This window comes from Rhinolophus ferrumequinum, chromosome 13 (assembly GCF_004115265.2).
Source record: "Rhinolophus ferrumequinum isolate MPI-CBG mRhiFer1 chromosome 13, mRhiFer1_v1.p, whole genome shotgun sequence".
Lineage (NCBI taxonomy): Eukaryota > Metazoa > Chordata > Mammalia > Chiroptera > Rhinolophidae > Rhinolophus > Rhinolophus ferrumequinum.
Genome location: NC_046296.1, coordinates 25,779,113 through 25,796,297, shown reverse-complemented (window position 1 = coordinate 25,796,297; position 17,185 = coordinate 25,779,113). Strand labels below are relative to the sequence as shown.

Sequence of the window (17,185 nt, the reverse complement as noted above, 5' to 3'; positions counted from 1 at the left end):
ACCAAAGAGCTGCAAGTGAAACTACTGAACAACTCTTGATTCTCTTCCTATTCGTCTTTCAATTCCAAACTAGGCAGCCTTTCAGTGAAAAGAATTCTGAAGCAGATCATCCCCTACATTTTGGAAACCATAGTGACAACAAAAGCTGATGTTTAGACTCTGTTGACACTTTCAATTTAAAAATAAAAACTATTAAAGTGCAATGTATTTATCTCTGTTTCAACAAATAAAACATGGGAATTTAACTGAATCTTGGTGACTCAGGTTCATGATAATCAAGAGTATTAGGGTAGACATAGGAGACTGAGGTACTACTACCAGATTTATCAACCAGTAGCCACTTTACCTGACAAGGTCTTGGTTTCTCTTCTGTAACTTAATTGCCAAGATCCCATCTAGTTTCTAGTCTACGTTCTTATTAATTGTTATACAGTAATATGATATGGAATAACTTTACGAAATTCTAAGGAGGGGAGATCTTAATTTTCTCTTTCAATCTTGGGTGCCTTCTGTGCTTTTCTAATCAGTAACAGGCTCAAAAACTTGAATGTATGATGACATGCCTTTTTTGGCTATAAGTGATATTTCTTTTCTCCAGCATAATCCTCTGTATTATTTTCTGGCACCATCCATGGGGTTTCTCCTGTAGCCAACCTTCTAGATATTGTCACGTTTCGCAGTATCTCTACCTTTTCCATTTTTGTCTTTTCAGCCAATGAAAACACATTTTCTGGTCAAATAAATAACTTCTGTAACCTTCATTCTTTTGACTGTTTGTGTTACGGCTGCTCCTCAGAGACTGTTTTGGTAGCTTAACGGTTCAGATTTCTAACAGTTTTTTTATAATTATCTAATAGTTTTTGAGCATCTATCATGTGCCAGGCACCATGATAGTCCTTTATCACCTGGGCAAACACATCCTTCAATGTGTTGTTCCATCATTAAAGTGGGGAAGCAGCAGATATGACACCAAAAGCACGGACAACAAAAACAAAAATAAACAAGTGAGAGTACATCACGCTAAAAAGCTCTGCATGGCAAAGGAAACAAACATCGAAAAGGCAATCTATGGCATGGGAGAAAACATCTAACATGGGATTAACCTCCAAAATATGTAAGAAACTCCTGTAACAGTAAAAAAACAAAAACAAAAAAACCTAATAAACTGATGAAAAAATGGGCTAAGGACTTGAATAGACATTTCTCTAAAGAATACAGATGGCCAATAAGTACATTAAAAAAAATGCTCAAAGTCACTAATCATCAGGAAAATGCAAATCAAAACCATAATGAGATATCACTTTACACCTGTCAGGTTGGCTATTATCAAAAAACAAGACCACAAAATATTGGTGAGGATGTAGAGAAATTGGAACCCTTGCACACTGTTGGTGGGAACGTAAAATGGTGCAACCACAATGGAAACCAGTACGGAGGCTCCTCAAGAAATTAAAAATAGAACTACCATATGATCCAGCAATTCCACTTCTGGATCTTTATCCAAAAGAATTGAAATCAGAATCTTGAAAAGATACTGTGTTTCCCTGAAAGTAAGACCTAGCCGGACAATCTAATGCGTCTTTTGGAGCAAAAATTAATATAAGGTCTTATTTTCGGGGAAACACAGTATTAGCACTTCCATCTTCATTGCAGCACTATTCATGAAAGCCAAGATGTAGAAATAACCTAAATGTCCAACAGATGAATGGATAAAGAAACATGGTCTATACATACACTGGAAAACTATTCAACCTTAAAGAAGGAGGAAAATTCTGCAACATGGGACAACATGGATGAACCTTGAGGACATTATGCTAAGTGAAATAAGCCAGTCACAGAAAGACAAATACTGCACGAATCCACTTATATAAAGTACTGGCAGTACTTCTTGGATGTGAATTTCTCTAGGTGCAGGACCAGAAAGGATTATGAGTTTCTGCAGCAGTGGATCTGTTGCTATTTTTCAGTCAGTTGCATAGATCTTATAACTGATCTTGTTGTCCTTATAGAATAACCTACTAAACATCTTTACACGAAACTGATTTGTGACATCTTTAGCAAGTGTATAAGCCTTCATTAAATCCATTCGCGTACTCATGCCACTTCTGGTTCTATCTTATTTTGTTTTAATACCAAACTTCTTTTTCTCTTGTTCCTTCAAAATTTTTTATTGGTTTTTAATCTTAATTATAATTTTTGTAAGCCACCTAAAATCTTTTTTTAAAAATTGTGATAAAGAAGTAGACTTCAAATTTCACTCAAAAAAAGGGTGGGGAGGGGGGCAGGAAAATGTGGTGGCCGCATCTACAGGTACAGAGCAAGGCTTCTAAGGTTCAAATTCTGATCCCTCTCGTTACGAGCCATGTGAACCTTGGGCAAGTTACCAGACATTGCTATACCCAGTTTCTACTGTAAAATGGATACAATAGTTTCGATTTCACAGGGTTTGCACCTTAAGTAATATCAGTAATATACTTAGAATGGTGCATAGAACAGTGTTTGACACATAGCAAAATGTTAGCGGTGAGGAAATATTTTATGTTGCGGTTTAACTTGAACATATATGGCTGGGTTTACAATCTAATGTCAATGTAAATAAAGCCGCGACCCCAACACATCATCTAACAGCAAGTTTAGATATGATACTTTACGAGGATTATTAGGAAAACTCTTCTGATCTTATTTACTCCATTTTCTGTTGACAATATTATCAAACACAGGCGTATTTCCTTAAAGGGAACTGGATATTAAAATCTGGACTTATATAATAGGTTCAAGAATTCCGTTTTCCGTAAATATTTGAATACTAAAATTTTTTAAGAAACAAAACACAACTTGTGCTCTGCCACTGCCAGAAAGGATTTGAAGCAGCAAGACATTATTAAGATTCAATAAAACTGAGGACTTTACAAAAAATGCAAGAGCTAAGGAAAAAGGTATACATGAGCAAGAAGGGAGAAAAACTGTATCAGAACATGTTGGCTAAAGGAAGTTACTTAGTTGAAAACAGAACTTCATTTCCTGAGAGGGCAGCCAAACAGAGAGAAACATGAGAGGGTGTCTCAACTCTATTTCAATGAAAGGAAGTTCGCCATTTATCAGGAGGAATACTTTTTTGTTTCTAAGCTAGCATAGCATATATGTAGAACACTGAACATAATAGTTAAGAAATTTGACAGTTTTTTTAAAAAAAGTGGAGACAGGTTACCTTTGGCAAAAATCTTGTTAAAAGGAGTCTTAATCCAATGTCCAGAACTAAGTTCCTGATTCCACAATCAGTGCACCCTCCCCACAAACCGTTCTTCTCATAATATTCTCCACTTCAATAAATGGCAATTCTATCCTTTCCGCTGTTTAGGCTAACTGAGCGGAATCATCCTTGATTCTTCTTTCAAAACCCATATGTGATCTGCCAGCAAATATTGTCAGCTCCACCTTCAAAACATATCCAGATTCAGGTCACTCTTCAAACCAGCTCCACTACCACCACTTTGACCCAAGTCACTGCCATTTCTCTCCAGGATTACTGCAACGGTCTCCAAACTGGTCTCCCTGCTCTCACTTTGGTTTATCCAGATCCTTTTAAAATATAAGCCAGATCATGTCACTTCCCTGCTCAACGTCCTATGACCCCCAGCTCACTCAGAATAAAAGCCAAAAGTCTCACAGGGCACTCCAAGACCTAGCTTCATTCCCGTGCCCCACGTACTGTCACTTTACCTACTACTCTTCCTTTTTTTGTACCACAGAAATATTGTAGAAATATGCTTCTACTTCAGGACCCTTGCAATTGCTGTGCCCTCTACCTAAACGCTCCTCTCCTAAGTAGCCACCTGCTCCTACTCCTTCCGATCTCTACTCAAATATCACCTTTCCAATGAGGCTTTTCCTAGCCCTCCTACTGGATATTACAAACACCACACACACACACACACACACACACACACACACTTTATATCTCCCTTTCCTCCTCTATTTGTCCCTTCAAAACTGTTTACTATCTATCATGCTGTATCTTCTATTTTTTTTTTACTCATTTTTATCTTCCCCACTAGAATACAAACCCCATGAAGGGAGGGAATTTTTTTCCCTGCTATATCACCCAATGTTTAGAACAAGGCTTGATGCCTAGTTGATATTCAAATATCTGTTGTAAGAATGCATGGATAAAATTTAAGGGCATAGCCTTAAAGTATACTTATATAAGAGTAATTCTGAAAGTGGGAGATAGAATAATATAGTTCAGTTATGTAGTATTTTGGTGATCCAGTTTGCTACAGAGTTGATGCTTAGAACATAAACACGAAAGAATGGATCGCAGATCTTTTAGCCAGTGGTCTCTAAAGCTGGGTAGCACAAGATGATCCACTGGGATGAGGGGCCAAAGTGTTAGAATTATATTCGGCTTATAAATTAAAATGCCTTTACTCAGTCTACGTGTCAGAAGGTCATACATCACACGGTTCCTGAGGTATTCAGAAGGAAGAGTGGAGTGAGAATATTTATGTTAGATGTAATTATATATTTACATAATTATTTACTCCTATCCTGTTTTACATGTATTAGATTTTTATATGATGGAAATAAGCAATTACAGCTTCAAGAAGATAACCTGGAAAAAGACTCCTCCTTCTGGATATTTACTGTGTCTTGCTTTGTGACCCCAACATTTTAGATAAAGGGCACTTTAATTCCCTGTACAAATTAAGGAACATTTAGATATTAAAATGGCTCTGATAGAAGAGTTAAGCCATAAACAATATCTTTCTTGAGAGTGCATTTAGGAGTCCTAAATACAACTAAATAAAAGTGTTCCATTAGGCACTGGCAAAATGACAGAACAAATATTCAAAATGCTTGAACAGAAAAATACCGAACTACTGATTTAAATTACCTAGTTTTCAAAACATAAATCTGGTAGAAAATGAAGCAGATTTTTCCCAGTTGGTAGGAGGAAATTTGGGGCACTTTGGGAAGAACATAAAGCTTTTATGGTCACTGAGCTACTATTTAAAAAGTCTAGTATGCAACTTGCAAAGAGCCAACTCAGTAGCAAAACTTCAAGTAGAAAAAGGCCTCAATTATTCAACCACTAAAGTTCCTTTATGAATAAGTACGAGATGCTTTCCTAAGAGAACCAGAGATTTAAAGTCATTCCTTACATGCAAGCTCCTCATCTACATCAAGTGACTAGTTCTGAAGTATGGGGTAAATTTGTCCACAGGTCATCACTTCTGGTTTCCCATTCTCAGTTATGCAAAAACGAACTCACACAGACAAATTCAAATACATATTTTGAAAAGTATTTACTTAGTTTGAATAAATTAATTGCAAATAAAAATTAGCTACAATATATAGACTGAATAGAAATGACTAGAACAAATACAACACAGGACTTGATTTCCTTGCATTAGTCACAAAGCATGTGACAATCTAGAAAACTTCAAAATTAATTATATTTCTTTGAAAAGGGGGTAACAGCAGTTACTGATACATCACAACTAGTAAACTTATAATACAAGTTTCCTGACATGCATTTCCTGAGTGAACCCAAATAATCATTTGTAAAAAGAAGGAAATTTTGACAAGTTGAAGTAAAATAAAATAGTTCATGGCTTCTAAGCAACAAGTTTTGTTTTTTTTTTTTAAACCAAAAGAAAATTCAGAACATTGTTGTAATAGGATAAATTAAAGCTATGCTACCACATACAAAATTTTGCTAGAATCAATTAAGTATTATACAACTTTTCAAACTAAAGGAAAACAAATCAAAAGATTAAAATAATGATTCTTTCTAATCTAAAAGTGTACTGATTTCTACAAGTGCCACAGAGTGTTTGATGTAGTGCAACTGTCTATACTTTCCTTGTGGTGCATTAAACAAAAAATTGGGGACAGGAGAAGGGGAGAAGAAATTTTTTCTTGCTTCTGAGAGCAAAAGAATTTATTGGGATTAGAGAATAAACAGACCATGCAATTCTGTCCCTCCACTCTGCTGTCAATGACACTCATCTGCCAACAAACATGTCCTCCAGTCACACTGGCAACTTTCCTTAGGATTCAATCTCAAAGTTAAGGCTGGTCTGCTGGGTGCAAAAAAGGGGGGTGGAGGTGGGGGCACTACTGGCATTTGACCCTTTGTATGTCTGGATAAGGCCAAATACAGAATAATTAATTAAACATTTCCTTTTCTAAAAGCAAATCAAGTCACTCTTTTCTTGTTAATTTATGCTTTTTCTCATGGGAATGATTTTTTTTTTTCTAGAAACAGTGAACAGATGAACCACAGTTTATATCCAAAAAATAAACTTGCCAAATGTTGCTGATACTAAAAACAGATTAGTTATCATGGGAGAAAAATAGATAATCTAGATAAATTGCATATTCAAAGGAGCATATAAAATGTTTCTTAGCATTAAATTTTTGTTATAGTATTACACTTGAGAGAAACAACTGAGGAAAAAAAAATATTTCCTGATTATCTTCAATGTGGTTAAAAACAAACACCTCTTATACAATGGTAATTAATATGAATTTGGTTTTACAAAGTATTTGAATTTACCAAATTCCACATATATATGTGGGTGGAGAGGGAGGGAGGGAAGCTCTCTTGTCCTTCTTCGTAACTTTGCAAATGCTTGAGCTATGCTTGCTAAACTACCATTCACACCAAGAGTGTGACACCATCGTTACCATGCTACTCTATCAAGAACATTCTAAGGTATTTTCTATAATAAAGATAAATAGAAAAAAGGTAATATACATGTTGCTGTATTTTACAATGTTTGCAACAAACTGTAAACTAACATAGTTTGAACCAACAGTACCCTCAGTTATACAAAACAATTTTTCAACACTGAGGATGGGTGATTCAAAAACACTAAAATGAAGGCATCAGATTAAACTGTCTTTTTCTCCTCAAAATAGATTTTAAAAACTCAGAATTCAGGAGTCTGGTACTTTCAGAAATTCCTTTGCTTGAGTTTCCCAGATTTTTGCTCAAAAATTGTTACTATTTATTATAAACGTTTTAAAAAATTCTTCATCTTAATGCAAATGACCAGATCAGAGAAACCGTGATGTGGACAACAGGTTGAAAAACCCAACTCACTTAGCTTATAAATTTATACTGTAGTCCTGGAGGACAACTGTCTGTTAGTCTAGAGGTCCTTGGAAAATAAGTCTGATGTAGCCTTGTTCACCAGCCAACTGATGTGCACAAAATGGACAGGCTGCGTGAAAAGTATGAGTACCGTGTGGAAGCGGGATCTGAGACCAATAGGCAGTCGTCTTTTCTGAACACACATGCCCACACGGGCTAAACGCGTGAGTTGGCGGCCCGGCGTCCACATAAAATCCAGCTTCACATCCAAGCCACAGAGGGACATAGGGACCAACAGACCTACACATAGGACATTCGCGATCTTTTCCATCACGTTCTTCTTTGTTTCCCCAGTTATGATAGCCATGCACATGGCCACAGTTCAGATACACCCACGGTTGTTTCTCATCGACAACATCTTTCCTCTTCATACTAGGAAACGCTAGTGTGTTGAACCCTACAGGGCACTGAGGTCGTGCTGCATTGATTTCCTGTCTTAAAGCTTCTAAATGCTTCACCGTAGGAGTGTGGGAAAGGCCTTCTGCAGTACGCCACAGCAATGTCGCACCACAGAGGTCAATTAATGAGCCATCTTGTAACTGATTGGTTTCAATTTCCACCTAGAGGAAACAAGAATCAAAAAACACATTCACCACTGGGTTTTGGATTTTTACATGACAGTTCTGGTCTTACGTGCTCCTGAGTCAAGAACTGAGGTATCCTGTAATTGTTACTAAATATTTAAGAAACTCTAAAGGCAGTCATGAAAAATATAAGTTTGAACATCAAGGATAAAAAATTGAGCAGTGCCATTTCTTTTTGCCTCACAGTAAACATAATTTGTGACTGAATTATCTAGCTAATCAGTAAGTCTAATATTTCCAATAAATATCACGGTCAAAGACATACAGATGTAAGTAGAAAATACAGAGTGCTGTTTTAGAAAAGCTTAGGTTTTAAAATATAGTAACATAATATGAAAGAATAAAATTTTGTAGTGTCCTAGTTGAAACATTAAGATATTATCCTGTAGTATAGTTTTCAGTAGTCAGTGTTTGATAGACAGTACTCTGTGTCAGCAAGAGATTTAAGGGGTTTTGGGAAAAATGTAATGCATTCAGTTCAACTCATCCTATGTGTTTATTGTAACTAAATAAGAAGCTCCATCTCAGTTCTTACCATTTTTCCTCTCTGCTGAGCTGATCTGGTTTCACGCAGGCTGAATACATTTCCACAGACTGATATTTCTCTCCATATTCCAGGTTTAGAGTCTTCTGTGAACCCATTACGTGGATGCATCACAAGAACGCCATTAGTGGTTAAGCCATCCATCTGCCCATCTGATGTCTTCCATTTGGCAGCCTTCTCCTAGTAGGAATAAGAAAAAGTGAGTTTCATTTGTAATTTGGAAATAGAAGTGATTATAAAATAATGCATCATTTAGGAAAAAAGCATTTTACCCCAAGAAAGATGTTTTTTGATGAATCAAATCCTGCAGCATAAATCCGTGCTGTAAAGGGGGGATTCCGTTCACATATGATTCTACAGGCAAATCTTGATATAGTGCTTTGCACTGACTGCGTATCAGAATTACTTTGACTTCCAGGAACTGTGTCAGTTACTACAAAATCAATGGGACTTTCAGTAGACCGACCAATCTAAGGAAAAAAAGAAATATCTATAAACCCATTCAAAGGAACACAGTGGAAAATCCATTCAAGAAATGCACAATAAGGTGAAATCATTAAGCCTCTGAAATTTCTAAAGCTCAAACTTATCATACTTAACTCTGGGGGCATCTATACCCTTGAAAACTAATCTGTCAGACTTGCTCTGATGTAATAATCACTTAGAGCATAGAATTAAGTGGGAACTTACGACCCAGAATATACGAAACCCTCAGGGAATAAAGAGTTTAAGATGGCTGAGATTTCTAGATGGCTGCAGATTTTAATTTTAACCCCTTTGGATGGAAATATGTCTACCATGTGTTACTCTACCTTCTTTAACAGAATATAGTTAACATATAAGTAAATCTTTCATGATGACTCCAGGACATCACAGTATGACCACCATTTTTATTCAGCTGAAGTATAGCAATGTCTTCAGGTGTTATAAAGGCATACAAGAACACTGATCCTTATGTTAAAGACTTACATAGCATTGCTTTGAGGCCTTATGTATACTTCATAGGTTTCCCTTCTTTTCTTGCTGTTGGGTGTACTTGTCTCTCGCAACATACCCCTTCACTAACCAGCTACTCTTATTCTGCTATAGGTTGAGAAATCAAATAACCAAACTTCAAAGAATAATATTTCAAAAGGTTCTCGGTAAGAACCTAAGGGATTCTCCAGGGAGGAGTGAAAAAGATTTTAGTGCTTGGCTTCTCTGACATTTATTTTATATGCCTAGATGTCCTTTTTATTTTCTTCCTGGTTTTTGGCCATATTTCAGAGTCAAGGTTCCCTGGTAAGAGTTCTGGTGGGTGACGTGTCAGAGAATTAAAAACATCTGTCTAGTAAATAAATTCATTTCATTTTGAAAGATGAAAATTGTAAAGAAAATAGGAAATCAGCAGAATGGATGACAGAATGGACAAGTGTCACAGGGTTTTAAAGTAAACATTTAAAAATGATCAGTTCATTAATGTATTTGTTATAATATCATAAAATTGGAAGAATATGGGACTGAGAAAAACTACTGACCCTCTACAACCATGACGGCTCTTAAGAGTCATTCTACGCATAGTTGAGCCTCAAGTATTCCTCTTATCAGCACACTTTTGAATAAAACTCTTTAGTGTTTTTGTCCTATGATCAAATATAAAGTCTTTATTTAGTTTGGATAGTTTTAGGGGAAATTGGTTGGTTAAAAAATATAAGATTGGATATTCCTTTTCCTCGTTTTAAAGATAATGATATCCAAAGAAAATGGTGTCAGACCTTTGAAACTAAAAATATTTCCAAAAATAAAAAGGTTCTTTTAGAGCCAAAAGATGTAGTCCAAGGATTGGATTGAGAATTGATATTCAGAATCAAGATATTGAGAAACAGCACTTATTTGGGAAGAGAGATTGTTTCAGAAGAGTTGATATTTAATCTGGGCCTTGGAGAAGATTTGAAACATCAAAGCAATATTGATAATGAAGAAATCTTAAGTATCTATAAAGAGAAAACACCTACATGACTGAGTGAACAGATGCCAAAATATAATCGTGTGTTAAGATAAACTTTAGTAACTCTTCCTCTTTCTAACTGCTACTATTACCTTTAAAAATATAGATCTTACCATGTCATTCTCAGTAATGACTGTGCCACCCCCATAAAAACCTTAGTGGTTCCTTACAACCCATCCAAACTTAGCAGTTTCCAATTTCTGATATTAATTAGAAACTGACTTCACAATTTGCCTCCCATCTAGTTGATGTTATTTAGGCCTCTCAGCCTAATTTTATGTTATTTCTGTTAACACACAAAGTACAGTCTGGCTATAAACAGCTTATCCATCAACCCTCTACCATACTGTATACTTTGCCATCTCTGTTGTCAGAATGCCTCTCCACAGGTTGGACTGGCAAAATCCTATTCAACTTGATGAAAATAAGGTCCAGATAAAAAGGAACTACTATAAAGTCTTTTCCTCACCCTTCTTCAACTCAATCAGAAGACTGTACTTCACATTTATGCAGACCTCTAGTTTAGCACCTGTGTATGTAATCAACTTGTAATGTCTCCTTTTACTTCATAGTGTCAAACAATGTTAAGAGTTAGAGTTTGAATATCTGATGGCTTGAACAATAAATGTTCAGTTTAGAAGGTTAGCAATCCTAGCATGCTTATAAAACCAGTTCCTCCAAGACTGACTGGCTAATTTATCAGGGCAGTTTCTGATATATCTCAGGGTAGTTTTTGATGTAGAAATGTTTGGGTTTTCCACGGTAAGATGCCTGTAGAAAGGGCATGATCAGTTTACTAATTTTGGGAAAAACCATCTATTTCTTTATGAAACAAGAGAAAACCAAAAATGTTGCAACTTATTTAAGGACCTTCATAAGATGGTGAAAACAATGTTCCATAATTCAGGATGCCTCATTTAATCACAATTTTGCCTCCAACAACTTTATAATTTTTAATTCACACGGCTTCGGTAACTTTACCGACAAAATATAAGGAGTAAACAAATAATACAAGGTACTTTCTGAAACTAAAATTCTAGTCTGTAATCAAATATCTAGGCAGCATTTTGATTTTTAAAAAGCCAGTTAAGCACATTCATTTTAACTGGTTGTCAGCAAAATGTGGAAAATCATCCTAAAGCTTGTCTTAGGTTCTCATTAAGATCCAAACCTTCACCTTCATTAAGGATGTTATTTATTTTTCATTTTTTGTAAAAGCAACATCCATATTCTAATATTAACTGGAGAGACACTATTCTAAAAATTCGGTATTCCAGGGGCGGTTGGTCAGCTCCGTTTGTTAGGACACAGTGCTCTTAACAACAAGGTTGCCGTTTCGATCCCCCACATGGACCTCTGTGAGCTGTGCCTGCCACAACTAGACTGAAACACCTACTTGACTTGGAGCTGATGGGTCCTGGAAAAACCCACTTAAAATTTTAAAAATTAAAAATTAAAAAAAAGAGAGGAAAAAAAGTTCGGTATTCCATTAAAAGGGCTGGGGGGAGCGAGTGACTTCAAAGAAATATTTTGCTACTGGTTATAATTAAAGACATCTCCAGGCCTTCTCACATTCATTTAATTTTGTAAAATAAAGAAAAACTGAAAAGTCACTGGAGCAATAATTGTAAGAGCAACATTATTAGGTACTTAAGATTTTTTTCAAAGCAGCCCAGGGCTTTATAAAACCCAGTATTGAAGGAGAAGATAACATGAATTTTGTTTACATCTGAGGGAGGCTGGTCTTTCATCTATCAATTTATAAAAACATCAGCACTGGATTGGTATGAGAGAATGAGAAAAGCAAAGCACTTTATTGACCAAATATGTGCTGAGAAATGTTTGACTTCACATATATATGATAGGAGCAGTTAGAAACTGCCTGTAGTTTTTGTTGCCTACAGAGGAAGGTGGGAAGTAGTGCCAAAAAAGTCATGAATGTGTGTAGAATATTTCTTATTTCTTTTTTGATAATAATAGCTAACAGAGTTGTTGTTATAGCTACTATTATAATAGCTAAGTGTTTACCAGCTACCTAGCACAGCTCTGAGCACTTTACATGTACTAATACATTGAAGCCTTTTAATAGTCATACAAGGGAAGTTTTATTACCCATACTTTACAGGAGGAAACCGAGGCATAGAGTGGCTAAGTAATGTTTACCAGGAATTCTGATTTCAGAGACCATCTCTTAACTATGCTACACTAACTTCTATATATGGGGTTTAGAAATCAATATATATTTTAATGAAACACATTCAAATATGATAATCCTTTATCTGACCACAGCAAAAGTCACTGACGATAGGTTTTAACTCTTTTGTTTGTATGAAAAAAGAATTCACATATTATAATACCTGAAACATATCAGTGTTGCTGTCATGAGTATATTCAACCACCACTGTTTGGGCTCGAGATAAAGTATATGATATGCTATGCTGGTCCTTGTTACTTATTGCCTAAGAAAGAAAAGATTAATAGCAAAAATTAGCTGGCAGGTCAATCAAATCAGATTTACAAAAGAAAGGTAATCTATCATATATATGACATATTCCCCCCCTGAAATTTAGGTTAGAGATTAGTAAATTGCATAATTTCAGCTGTGACAGTAGTTTCTCAGATTGAGTGGGGTGCAGAAGAATACTTTGAAGTAGTTATATAGAGTAAGAACATAATTTCACTGTATAGAAACACTATAAAATCTGAGTCTCCCTTGTAAGTATTTTAAATTACAAAGTAATCAAAACCAAGTCCCATGTACAAACTGAAAATAGTACTCAGTACTGCTGCTGGGGGGAAATACAAAATCTTGCAAGAAGAATCTTGCTTTTAAAGTAACTCGAAGAGTCATAAAGTTAACCAATAAGCAGAGTTAACTGGTTTTCCTAACCATTCTGTGACTCTATAGATGACAGATATTTGCCATATGCTGGACTAGATACAGAAAAATTCATAGAATGATTAAACATTACCAAAGGAAATGGATATAATGCTTACGACTGTACTTCTGACTTATCCCAAACTAAAAACATTGCTGAAAAGAACTTTTCAGTTTTGTTTTCAGGCGTTTTCTATGTATATGAGTTGAAGATATTATCAGAGGGGGGAAAACCCAAACAAAGGAAGTGGAAACAGACTACGTAAAAGGAAAACAGATACAAAAACATAAAAGAATGATTATACACAGAGAGGCTAAATGAAAAAAATGTTTCTTAATTAGAGCTTTGGCATTATAAAAGTTTACTTGGTTTCAATTTGTAGCTAATCTGAAATAGATAAAGCCTTAAAATAACAGTTTTAAGATTAAATAAGACCGTGAATTTTTCATATACTTTACAAAGAGAATAAAATACCTGGGTACAAACTACCCAGCTTTATCAAAGTTTCATAATGCCATGTTTGCTTCTGATTTTTTAAAAGAAATTAAACTCTACAGATACAACTGAGGTGGCTTACATGTCCCTCCCTAGTTCCTTTTCTTCATAGAGGTATCCAACCTCAAGAATGCAGTGTGGATCATTCCTCTGCATGTTGTTGTTTTGTACTACACATTTATGTATTCACAAGCATTATATAATTGTTTTACAGGTTTTAAAACCTACAATTACTTTAACTCAGCATTAAGCAACTGACTTTTTAATCAAATAATTGCTCAGTGTTTTGGCAGTTAATTCTTAATGATTAAAGAGATTTAAAAACACAGGTTCTCGTATACTTTGAGATTGTAATCCCTGTTTTAAGCTATTAAACTTAGGTTGAGAATAAGAAATGTGTCAAGTTAAGTTCTCACTGTACTGGAAGGCAGGGTTTAACCATTTATCCCAGATGACTGCCAAACTAAACAGTTTTCTTTGTGACATTGTACTACATTCCCCTATAATTGAAAGAGGAAAGAGTCAATCTTTGATCCCTCAGTTTCTCATTGTCCAGTAAAGATGAGAAGGGACTAACAATGAAAACATTAGGAGTGTGACAGTAAAAATGTAAAGAATAGAATACAACAGGATATTGCAGAGGTAGGGATTAGAAATATTTTCTCAATAATGATTCTCAACCAGAGGTTATATTAGCTACATAAGGGGCATCTGGAAATATGTAGGTGCATTTTTTGGCTGTCACAACAATTTGAGGGTTTAAATGGCATTTAGTGGGTGGGGACCAAGAATATTAAATGTTCTACAATATGTGGGACAGTCCTGCCCAAAGAAGTACACACCCAAAAAGTCCTGCACATCCAAAATGCCAAAGCACTTCCGTGGGGAAATACTGGAAAGAAGATCCTCAGATTGGATCAATAAGCTGTTCACTGCTACCACCTGCTTAGCACATCCCTTCTCAGCAAAGGAGCAAAATGAAGCACCTACAAGAAACTGTCTATTTTCCACATTCACTGGCAGTCACATAGTGATAGAAGAGGCCTCGTCAAGATGTAAGGACTCTGTTTTATTTAGACACCACACTGGATATAAAACAAAGCCACAAATCCAATTAACTTCCAGGACTGGAGCTGTGACCTACAATGAGGCATCATATCCCAATTTCTCTGTCTCTCGTTTATTTAACTTACAGAGATACAGATAGTATAATACTAATGTACATTCTGGAGCTGCTTAGCTAAACACGTCTGTACTTCCAGAAGTCAAGGAACTCTTTGTAAATTTTATTCACTCATCACAGTATAAGATTCAGTCTGTCACAAAACTGTAAGTAGAGGAAGTGACAGGAAATGTGACTATCTGAAATCCCGCCTAATTGTTTATCACTCTAGGAACTAAAGACCAAGGGCTCTGAAATGGTAGCCCAGGTTCTGAAGATTTTGATAGGAAAATAAGGGGCTAAAAGCATTAAATAGGCAAGAAGATCAAGAATATATTGTAGTTGGGGATTTGTTTTCATAGCTTTGATCCAATTTAATAATTACTGAGGTCTATTTTGTTTAAGGCACTATGCTAAAAGCTATGAGGGTCTAAAACAAAAAAATAAATAAAAACAAGAGCGACCACAGAATCTTTGATAAAGACCTGTAGTTAAAAGAAGGACCTCAGCCAAGCCTGTTTCTAGGACCTGAATACACTTCTTCCCCACTGCATTCCTAGCCCAGCCTCGGTGATGCCCTCCAGTAGCAGTGGAACGCCCCAGCTCTCAGGGCAGACGGGTGCACAGTTCTAGACTAGATAAAGCCTCGGCCTCACCCCTACCTTCTTCATAAGAAAAGGGAATGTCTCCTTATAATTTCCACCCAGAAAAGGGCCTGTGCCCTTCCATACGGCAGCCCTTCACATATCATGTCTCCAAAGTATGTTCTCCTATCCAAACGAAAGAAAACTTCTGCTATAGAAAGGGAAGGGAATGCTAAAGACCATAAACATACACAAGTCTTTCAATCTCTCCAAGTTAATTTACAGTTCTGTTTTGTGTTTTTACCTTTGCAGCCTGAGGAGTACAAGCAATATGCACAGTGCTGGGCTTCACCCCATTTGCCTTGGGTCTTTTAAACAAAGCAAACCTACTTTTCCTCCTTCCTCTGTCGCCGTTTGGGAGAGACCCATTATACCTATTGGGGGAAAAAAGTTTAGGTGATATTTTGTAAGCAGCACGCAATTCTAGCAAATGTTTTACTTTGCCTTGCAGGATCAATCCCCAATTAGTTGTCTATTAGAACGTTATGAGCATCTCAAACTCCTTTTAGCAACTGCTGATCCCCAGCTGCCCGAGTACGAAACCAACTGAAATTCTTTCCGGCCACATCCCGTGTCACAGAGAAGCAGCTTCTGGATTATGCATACAAACCTAGATCTTGGATCCAGGGGTGTGCCTGTCATGCTTTGTTTCATTCTTCACTTGGAGTTGCCTGTATTTCCCTTCCCTCTTTTACTCCAGGTAATCAAGAGCTGATTGGTGGCATACCTAACTCCGTACGACTCGTTCCATTTTTTTCTAAAGGTGCATCTTTGAATGTGCTAATCTAACCTTTAAAAGTACAGTATGAATTGTTTAAAATACAATCCCTTTTCATTGTGAACCAAACCCTTAAAGTAGCCGAACTTCTGAAATAAGGAATTTTTAGACTTGTTTGTTAAGCCTGTTACTTGAATGTATACATCCACATTCAAATTATGTTGGTACAACCTGTCCAACTGAGACGCTTGCCAAGCAGCAGTTAAACATACTCTTTTGTTTTAGATGTTATGACCAGTTCTCAATGATAACGTGTGTGCGCGCGCATCCTGAAAGTAAACAAGTAAGCAAGGACTTAACTAATAGGAAAAAAGTTCAAAACAGAACTTTTGTGTGTTTACTACGTAGCAGGCACTTGGGTTCTATCTCATACATCACCTCACTGAATGCAGCCTCATAAAAACTCTGCACTGTTGGCATCACTCTCCACTCCTACAGGTTAGGAACTAAATGACTCCTCAGAGGTATGAAATTCCTCAGATACCCAGGAATTAAGTTATTTTCTAAAGGTCACACAAGTGACACTGGCAAAACTAGAATTTGGATCCAGGGGTTTGTCATGCTTGTTTTCATTATTTACTGCTTCATTATGGCATGAGCAGTAGCTTAATAATAATCTCTCCTAATTTACTCCCCCCCCAATCATTGGTGAATCTGGGGTGGGGGGGGAATGAGGCAGGAACAGGGGCAATTTTGAGGTTGGAGGAGAACGTGACTGTAAAATGGCCTGCATTAGTGGTTGCCAAAGAGAGAAGGGAGTTTACTCAAAGAATGCCATCCACAGAAATTACACGGACCCTTTATAGAAAGATAAAGTGAGCTGGGGCAAATTTTGCTAAAAGAAGGGATAGGGAAGACAAATGGAATGATTGTGTGACTTCAGACAAATACATTTTTCATTTCCTCTTTAAGAAGCTCTATCCTTTCTGGGGGTGAGGATGAGGCAAAGC

The 17,185-nt window shown here is 36.3% G+C and overlaps 1 protein-coding gene across 2 annotated transcripts in view; it reads right to left on the bottom strand.

Moving 5' to 3' along the window:
* Nucleotides 1-5,290: 5,290 nt before the first annotated feature.
* The window catches only part of PELI1 (pellino E3 ubiquitin protein ligase 1), a 51,176-nt gene continuing 39,281 nt past the window's right edge, over nt 5,291-17,185 (bottom strand). For both annotated transcript variants that reach the window (XM_033125220.1, XM_033125219.1), the window contains 5 exons: nt 15,702-15,831; nt 12,635-12,736; nt 8,563-8,760; nt 8,282-8,470; nt 5,291-7,722 (listed from right to left, as the gene is read on the bottom strand). In XM_033125220.1, coding sequence (XP_032981111.1) covers nt 7,156-7,722; nt 8,282-8,470; nt 8,563-8,760; nt 12,635-12,736; nt 15,702-15,831 — 1,186 coding nt within the window. In that variant the 3' untranslated portion in view covers nt 5,291-7,155. The remainder of the gene's footprint in view (nt 7,723-8,281; nt 8,471-8,562; nt 8,761-12,634; nt 12,737-15,701; nt 15,832-17,185) is intronic.